Raw genomic sequence first — 9,422 nt, forward strand, 5'->3', positions numbered from 1 at the left:
TTCTCTCCTTCTACCTTTATGTGGATTCAGGCTTTCACAGAAAGTGCTTTTACCTGCTCAGCCATCTTGCTGGCCTGTTTATCACAATTTTAAGGATTTTACCAGCTGGAGAGATGGCTCAGTTGTTAAGAGCACTGACTGTTCTTCCAGAGGACCCAGGTTCAATTCCCAGCACCCACATGGCAGCTCACAACTGTCTGTAACTCCTGTTCCAGGGGATCCAACACCCTCACACAGTCATACATGTAGGCAAATCACTAGTGCACATAAAATACAAATAAATGATTTTAAAAAAAAAATTATGCTTGCAGACTAAACACAATGGTACACCCCTGTGATCCCAGCATTTGGGAGACTGAGGCAGAAAGATTATGAGTTGGAGACCAGCCTGAGATAGATAGCAAAACTTTGACTCAAAATATCATTATTTAATTTAATATAAATAGTATTATAAGTCCTAGTTCATAATCCTAGGTTCTTGGAAAGCTGATGCAGGAGGAGCCCTTGAGCCCAGCTTTGAGACCAGCCTGGACAATAGAGCAAGTCCTAGGTTCGAAACAAAAGCCACTTGCAAGGATGGTTTCGTAACCAAAAGGAAGCCTTCCCACAGCTGTGGAAGAAGGGGAGCATTTGAAGCTTGCCTGAATGTTTATTTGATCACAGTAGGGACATGTAGACTTCAAAGTCATAAAAGTCTTAGGAGGGGCCAGGCCGTGGTGGCACAAGCTTTTAATCCCAGAATTTGGGAGGCAGAGGCAGGCACATCTCTGAGTTCAAGGCCAGCCTGCTCTACAAAGGGAGGGTGTTCAATTCAGCCAGGAATTTTACACAGAAAAAACCCTATCTCAAAAAACAAAAACCAAACCAAACAAAAAAAGGCCTCAGGAGGGAGGGGGAAAAAGGAGGGAAGAGGAGGATTGCCCTCAGACAAGCAGGACCCTGGCCAACCCCTTTCTTATGGAGATACTCCCTGAGACACCAGCCTCAGGGTTCTATCCCCTGCTGGCACCATGCATAGGAAAATCTGAGTGCAGTGCTTACGTCTGTAGTGTGTCTTCCTATTAGCATTCCTGAGGCCTGTGAGCCAGGTCTAGCTCCCTATAGCTGCCTGTGCCCATGATGGCCCTGTCTCTCTGCCACATATGCTGGCCAGGGCTGGAGAATGATAAGTGACTTTCCAGGATCCCAGGGTGCCTGCTTCCTGCCTACAAGAGACCCCTGCCCCATGTTCGACATCTCTGGTGCTGTGTGTTTGCTCCTAAGCTAAAGATAGTCCTTTGACTTCTACAGCCTGAGGATTGGCAGGGATGAATCAAGTGTGGGTCGCTATTGACTGAGGGTCCCTCCTTCCTCCAGGCTGTTTCAGGAACAAAAACCAAGTTCCAGGTGGGCAAAGCTAAGACTTTATTTTAGAGAACCTAAAAAGAGGAGGACCCTGGGACCAAGGCTTACCAGACATTAGAAGCCAATAACGACAGGCATCTGAGCCTCGTCTGTTGGGGACACAGGGGCAGCCTGGGAATCATCCACAGGAGGCACAGGGACAGCTTCTGAGTCATCCTCAGGGGGAGGGAGGGTCCCCTGGTTATCCGTCACTGTGGGCAGCACCTCGTATGTCACAGCCCAGTATTGTAGGAACTTGGCTCTCAGGTGCTGCTTCATGGACGTGCTAGTTATCGACTTAGTGATGTTCAGGTAGTTGCCGTTCTCCAAGGTATACGGGTACCAGTGTGTGGGCACCTGTGAGTTGCCCATGTTGGGATCCCTACAGAGTGAGAAGAGACTGAGTAGAGGCTGAGGACCACAAAGAGACTGAATGTGTGAAATATTACTTTGACTATGGAAAGGTGTTACATTTGTTTATGTTGCGAGGCTTTAACTATGGGAAGGTGTGTTGCATTTGTTTAACTAAGTGTTGTTTTTTCACCTTGGCTGCCTGGTTTGATAAAGAGCTGAACAGCCAATGGCTAGGCACTAGAGGAATAGGTGGGGGTGGCAGGCAGAGAGAATAAGTAGGAAAAGGAGGAGAGAGGTGGGGGGAGGAGAAAGGGAGATGCCTGGGGTCAGCTAGCCAGCGAGCGATGGAGAGCATGGGAAAAGTAGGACATATAGAATGAAAGAAAAGTCCCAAGGCAAACTGTAGATGAAGAAAAACAGGTTGAATTAAGTTATAAGAGCTAGTGGGACAAGCATAAGTCTGAGCAGTCGTAATTAATAATAAGTCTCCATGTCATGATTTGGGGGCTGGTGGTCTGAGAAAGCCTGCTACAACTGGAGACCTGTGCTTACAGACAGCTCTACCCAGAGACAGGTTGGCCCTCTGAGCCAACATTTTGATGCTCAGTCATGGTGAACATGTACTTGGCCTTGGGGCTGGGTCAGCAGCTCTTCTGCCCATGTGCAAACTGGTTACCAAGGCTTGAGGATAAGAAGTTTGCCCAAATGAGAGGCAGGGCCAGAGCTCAGGCTTACAGGGCCACAGGAGTCCTCAAGTTTGCTGCCCTTGGTCCTAGGTTCGACTCCCACATCTTACCCACTTTTGGCAAAGTTGGTCCAGTAGGCAATCATGGCCTTGGAGACAGTCCTTTCTTGGGCCCGGTAGCCCAATGGAGTGGCGAAGGGTTTTCCAAAGACGTACTGGAGGTCATCGGCATGGTCAGCCCCCATCCATTTGGGGTAGATGGGCATCCGTGAAGGGTGGGAAAACAGGTAAGAATAGGTATTGGCACTCCTGAGGGTAACAGAAACAGATAGGTTGGTGGGGACTCCATTGGGAGGTAGGCCCTGGAGTGAGGCCAGGAGGAGCAGGGCAGGGGCTGATGGACCCCCAAGTCTCACAAATCGGGGTATGTTTGTTTGAGACAGGGTCTCTTTATGTGGCTTTGGCTGACCTGGAACTTACTATGTAAGACTGGCCTTGAACTCAGAGATCTGCCTCCCGAGTGCTGGGATTAAAAGTGTGTACTACTGTGCCTAGTTCTCAACTGGAGTTTTTGATGCCCAGGGAAAGAAAAGCTGCAGCCATGTTCATGGATCTGCAGTTTCATGGTTCATGTCTCCACTCTGCAAAATATTCAAAGGGCTCTTCCCATAATTCAAGGTTAAGGATTTATTTCTCCCCATCTGAATGCATATGTCTCACATGATTGGACAAGGTATATGCCTCTATTACCCATTTAATCTTGACGGATGTGTAGGTCAGAGCTAAATGAGGCCTTGGTCAAAAGCCACAGTGGCCTAAGCAGCCCTCTCTAGGGAGCCTCCCCCACACACCCCTTCCCAGAACCTCACTTGGCATGGGCTCTGTGCTGGGCCAGAGCCATCTCCGTGGGGATCAGGAAGAGGGTGTCAGTCTCAAAGGCCACCACTGTCTTCTTCTTATTCTCCTGGGATGAGTCCTGGGCCCAGGACTCGGTGTAGATGCCAAAGGTGGCTTGGGCACCCTTAAGCCCCTTGTTGACGGTGCTTCCACTGACCAGCCTGTAGAAGTCCTCCCTGCATGGGGATGGGGAAACAGACACTGGACCTGCTGCTGGTGGTGGCAGGAGCATGTCTGTCTGCCCTCACCCCAACACAGCACCCCCCTCCTCATGCTCACCTTGTTTGTTAAGCATCCCCATCCCCTCCTCCCCACCTCGGAGCTAGCCTCCCCCTCCCCAAGCAAGGCCTGTTTCTTCCCAGGTATTAGCAGGTACATGCTGCCCTCCCTTGCTCACTCCGTGACATCCTGTTTGGACTTATCGATGGCTGGCATGTCAACAGTAGCAAAGAGGTGGCCGTCCATGTCATTAGTGCCAGCTAGGTAGTCGATGTCAGCGGCATTGGCATACAGATTGATGGGGTCATCAGGGATGAAGTCTCCATCGACAACAGGGGTGAAGCCCAGGTAATACCAAATGGGGTCTGAGTAGGAGAGCCAACAGGTCCTTATACTTTTAAATACCTGCCGGGTCCTTCTCTTGACCTTTTGTACTAAGCTTGACCTCTTTCTTCCTTTATCTGACCAGACCAGGTAGGGCTCCTTAGCCTCAGCCTCAGGGACTTTTTGGGCTACTGTCAGCTTGTGATAGGGATGACTGTCCTATGTGTAGGCTGTCAAACTTGTCCCTAGCCTAACGTGCTCGACATCAGTGGTACCCTTCCCTGGTTGTGATAGGCAAGAACGTCCCTAGACTTTGTCTCATGACCACGGGGAGAGTCCACTGTTCCACAGGCCGAAAATATTTCTGTGAAGTTATGATTAAGATAGAACTTCATTTTATTTATTTATTTATTATGTATACAATATTCTGTCTGTGTGTATGCCTACAGGCCAGAAGAGGGCACCAGATCTCATCACAGATGGTTGTGAGCACATGTGGCTGCTGGGAATTGAACTCAGGACCTCTGGAAGAGCAGACAAAGCTCTTAACCACTGAGCCATCTCTCCAGCCCTCTTTCTTCCTTTTTAATTTATTTATTTTTAGACAGGGAGTCTCACTATGTGCCTCTGGCTGGCCTCTCACTGTGTAGACCAGACTGCTGGGATTAAGGGATATGCCACCACACCTGGCCCTGTTTGGCTTATTAAATGTCTCTGGAGAAGTGGAAGAAAGATCAGTATACACCCCCCTTTACCACTGGGGCCTGCTAGAGGGAAGTGGCAGGACGTTAGGAGCCTCCCACCCCCAGCAGCTCACACTTACAGTCCTGCTGTTTCAAGGGCAACCTGTAGGCCAGTGTCAAGGCCCGGGGATCTGTGACCTTCAGACACCCAGCCAACTTGCCAGTGTCGTCTGTGGGGCATCCCACCTTCTCAGCAATCTAGGGGAGTGCAAAGTGGGAGGTTGGAGGAAGCCGTGGCCAGGCCTGGAACGACTAGGGGCAGCAAAGGGAAGATCCAGGACAGCACGGAAATGGGAACAGTCCCCACCCTGCCTACTCCTGCCCTGTGGCACTTACCTTTTTGGCCCAGAGAAGTGGGTTCTCCTGGATGGCCCAGGGGCTCAGCGCCACGCCACTCTGACTGATGGCTCTCCGGATAAGGCCCTTGTTGTACGGGGAGAGGGTCTGCAATACCCAGAAGTCCTATCAACAGGCTGCACCTGGGCTAGAGCTCCCAGCTGCACCCAGCTCTGACCATTCTCCTAGGCCCCACTGGCTCCCTCCAGTAATCTTGGGGTCAGACTCTCCACACCAGAGGGCCCCAGACCTGCAGAGAGACACTGGCACCTCCGGCAGACTCCCCAAAGATGGTGATGTTGTCGGGGTCCCCACCAAAGGCTGCGATGTTCCTCTTCACCCAGGCGATAGCCATGTGCTGATCTCGAAGGCCAAAGTTACCTGAGGGTATGGGGAATATAGCCTTCATCAGGAGAGACCCTCAACCAGAGTTGGGGGAGGCTAGAGATGAGTGACCTGGGGCTTATACAGAGGGTGGCAAGTTATGTGAACAGCGGGAACCAGTCCTTATTGCAGTGACACCCTGGCAGAGTCCAGGACGGCAAACAACGGCTCTCCAGGAGGCTGTGCAGAAGAGGACTGGCAAGGGTGGGGATGTCCAGGGAAATAAAGCCAGCTGGTGTCTCTGCTTGGGTCCTGCACACTTCCTCCTCCTGTCTGTCTGTCCCTTGGTTTCCATGTCCACTCGACTCTATCTCAGCCTCCCTACCTTGCTCTCCAGGACTCAACTTGTGTCTCAGTCCCTCTGTCCCTCGGCTTCTCTCATTTCCCGATGGCTGCCTAGAGCTCCCAGGTCTCACAGTTCAGCTCCTGTACCCCAACTCTCTGAAGAAGGTTCTGGGCCCTCCCGTAGGCGTCAGGGTAGAGAGTTCTGGAGTGCATCTGTCTGCTGGGTTCAGAGTTCACAGGGTTCAGCACGTTCACTATTGCATCCTACCTGGAAGGTTGGCGTCTCCGGTGCTAAGGAAACCCAAAGGTCCCACACGGTAGTTGAAAGTGACCACGATGACATTACCCCGAGTGGCAATCTCTTCCCCATCATACAGGTAGTTTGTGAGGAAATTGGCCCCATGGCCAGATCCCATAAGAAAGGCACCTCCATAGATCCAGATCATCACAGGCAGGTCGTGGGACACTGTAACAGGGGCAGACAGGGACTTCAGACACCGGCAGGCCCTCTCCCCAGTTAACTCATTAGCCCTGTTAGAGCAGGTGCTCAGCCCAGACTGTGGGGATCAGCAGTGGGCACCCCTCCTTGCCTCGGTCTTTCAGATATGTTTGGCTTTGCAGCACCAAATGCACCCCATGGCAGAGTTTGAAGCTCTGGTGTAGGGATTGGGGTGGGATCCTCTGGGAAACTGGGATCCAGACCTTGTTTCCTGCCCTGGGGCACCCAGATGTTGAGGTAGAGGCAGTCTTCTTGCCCATAGGTGCTGTCCTGGGTGAGGGTGGCCTGTAGGCATCGTTTCTGGAAGCTGTTGGCTTTCAGAATCCCTACAGTGAGAGAAGGGGAAGGCCTGAAGAGGACCAGCCAGGGCTAGGGCCAGAGCCAGGGCCAGCCCAGTACCCAGCACCCAGCACCCACCTTGCCAGCCTGGGTGACGCTCGGGATTCTCTAGGGTCTTGGCGGTGGCAAAGGGGATGCCTTTGAAGATGTCAACAGAGTCACCACCCAAGAGACTAAGCTTCTTGTTGACGCCCTCCACGAAACCACCTTCTGTGTACACAGAACCCAGCTGCAGGTAAAACGTGGCAGGGTCAGATGGTTTTGGGCATGGCTAGCCTGAATCCAGAGTGGCTGACTAAACAGGGTGCTTGCAGGTCCCCTGCCAAGTGCTGGAGGGGATGGTTCAGCCCCCACCCAATCCTGGCCCATCCTTCTGCAGCTGCCTGAAGCCACTTCAGCCCATATTCTGCCCTTCTAGAATGAAGGTCTAGATCTCGGCTGAGTCTTTATTTATTTATTTAAAGGAGCTCTGGTAAAGTTTTATTAAAGGAAAACTTCCGTTTTACCTTTCACCGGTCTGTTCTGGCATGCTTCTAATAATGTCAGAACCACTTGGGTCAAAGATGGCCGGCGTGCATATTCTGTAGTATTTTCCACACGCTGTGCCCAACTCAATGTTATTGCCACTGTAGTGATGGACACCAGTTTTAGCCAACATGGCATAGTATTCTATTTCGGATTTCCTCAAAGCGGGGCAGTTGTTGGCGAGGATAACCGATTTCGCTCTGCCCTGTCTGATCATCTTCGGAGTCTGTTTGTATCCCAGCACGTACTTTTCACTTTTCACCGACTCCAGAGACTTTTTCATCTTCTTTGCGACCACCATCTTCCTGCCTTAGGTGCGGGATGGCCCCCAACCAAGACCAGCCGCCAAGACGGCCGGGAAGCAAGAAAGGCTCGGCTGAGTCTTGGTGTATAAGATGGGCCACAGCAATTTCCCCAAGGCTTGATGGCTGTCAGAGGGAAGGCCTGTTCAACTGCCATCAGTGGTGGATGCACAGTCGCTGCCAGAATGTTTCCGACATAGCCACGAGCCTCTGAGGTCTGACTCTCCTTCCTCCACCTCTCCCCACGGCCTAGCTAGCTGGGCGTGGAGCTCCGTCCAAGTTCTCCCAGGGCCAATCAGTACTGCCACTTGGTGACTAGCCGTTTTTTGTTTGTTGTTTGTTTGTTTGTTTGTTTGTTTTGAGACAGGGTTTCTCTGTGTAACAGCCCTGCCTGTTCTGGAACTCAGTGATCCACCTGCCTCTGCCTGCTGAGTGCTGGGATTAAAGGTGTGGGCCACCATTGCTCAGCTAGTGTGTAGTCTTACCCAGTGGCCTGGAAGCAGGTACTCATTGGCCCACTGTTCCTGCAAACTGAGGTGCAGGGGCTTCCCCACTGGGAGTCATTCTGCTGAGACAAGGCTGTCCAACCTCAGTGCCAGTGCATGCCCCCTCCCATTCTGCTTGCATCAGTCGAGGACACATGTCACTGGCAGCAGCGACAGTGTGACCTCCTGCTTCTCCCCTGTGCAAGGTTTCAGGTAGGGGGAAGTAGGTGGCCTGAGGCTGCAGGCTCAGAAGCCCTCTGAAGTTCAGGCCCATGAAGTCTCTACTATACTGGGTAAGGAAACTGGAGAAAGAGAGGAGTTGGGGAAACTCCACAGATAGCTGCGACATCTGATGTTCTTTGTTTCAGCCTCCGGCCTACTGGGATGAGTCAGAAAGCCAGCTTGGGGACGGGGGACGTCACCTCTCAGTGTTATCTGTGTGGTTGTGGTTGACCTGAATGCCTCAGGTGGGGGCCCAAGGATACAGGGATTCTGGCCAGTGTCAGGATGGGTGTGTTGGCTGGCAGTAGATCAGTGAAAAGTAAGTTCAGGTCCTTCTAACACCCCAAAAGAACTCTCTCGAGAAAGATAATTACTTCCTTCTCATGGCAGGAGCCCAGGACCAGCACCCCAACTTCCAGGCTCCAGGGCTCAAGCCAGCATGACAAGGGCTGGAGCATGACGGGGTGGAAAGCAATATGGTGAGGAGCTGCGAGCCCTGTCTAGGGACGTCTCCTGCATCTGTTGAGCTTTCTGTGACTCCTACACACACACGGAGAATGATGGTCAAGGGCAGACTTTACAGGCACCCCAGAACTGGTACAGCCTCCTCTGGGTACTTGGAGGGAAGCCTTGCATACACCAGGTAGGGTTCACCCCTCTCAGGAAGAGCAAGAAATGGATGTTACTTGGGGAATAGGCCCTGATTTGGAACAGACATTTCAGATTCCTATTCAAGAACAGAATGTGGGGGCTGGAGAGATGGCTCAGAGGTTAAGAGCATTACCTGCTCTTCCAAAGGTCCTGAGTTCAATTCCCAGCAATCACATGGTGGCTCACAACCTTCTGTAATGGGGTCTGGTGCTCTCTTCTGGCCTGAAGGCATGCACACAGACAGAATGTTGTATATATAATATATATATATATATTTTTTTTTTTTTTAAAAAAGAACAGAATGTGGTTGCTCTGTAATGTCAGGCTAGCTGCTTCTTTCTCTATGGGGTTCCCCTGGAAAAGGGGAAAAGCCAGAGGTTGTGGGTAGGCTTGCCAGACTTAGGCACACCTGAAACCACAGAGCAATAGTGGGCTTTTTAGTATAAATGCTCCAAATAGTGCAGGAGATGTCTTTACATGCGAAACTGCTCCTGGCCTGTGATTCCAGTACAGTTCTGCAGGCTGCGCTAGGCTTCATGTGAGCAAGACAAGCTGGGTGTGGCTCAAGCAGGACCAGAACCTGGAGTGCTAGTGCTGTTGAGCTTGCTGGCCTCTTCTTCCCTTTCTGTGATCTCTCTGTCCTCCGTCCTCCAGACCCTGCCCCTAGTTTCCAGATCTTAATGCAAGAGAGGGCTGCGGTCCCCTGCAGGGCTCTGACTTACCTTTGCAGCACAAGCTGCTGCCAAGCAGCAGGTGAGGCAAAAAAAACAGAACCTCCAGGCGCCCCAT

General features: G+C 51.7%; 2 protein-coding genes across 2 annotated transcripts; both read right to left on the reverse strand.

Annotated features, from left to right (window-relative positions):
• Positions 1–1,458: 1,458 nt before the first annotated feature.
• On the reverse strand, positions 1,459–9,422 carry Cel (carboxyl ester lipase). Its single transcript, XM_038337547.1, is given in 12 exon segments — positions 1,459–1,765; positions 2,534–2,731; positions 3,292–3,495; positions 3,717–3,903; positions 4,686–4,803; positions 4,942–5,049; positions 5,192–5,322; positions 5,879–6,076; positions 6,313–6,435; positions 6,527–6,677; positions 9,356–9,400; positions 9,402–9,422. Coding segments are annotated over 12 exon segments (1,791 nt in total).
• LOC119819376 (60S ribosomal protein L30-like) lies at positions 6,951–7,274 on the reverse strand. The gene has a single exon (XM_038337548.1). It carries the CDS (start codon positions 7,272–7,274, stop codon positions 6,951–6,953), a length of 324 nt encoding a protein of 107 aa, XP_038193476.1.

The sequence above is a fragment of the Arvicola amphibius genome, chromosome 7, assembly GCF_903992535.2.
Source record: "Arvicola amphibius chromosome 7, mArvAmp1.2, whole genome shotgun sequence".
Lineage (NCBI taxonomy): Eukaryota > Metazoa > Chordata > Mammalia > Rodentia > Cricetidae > Arvicola > Arvicola amphibius.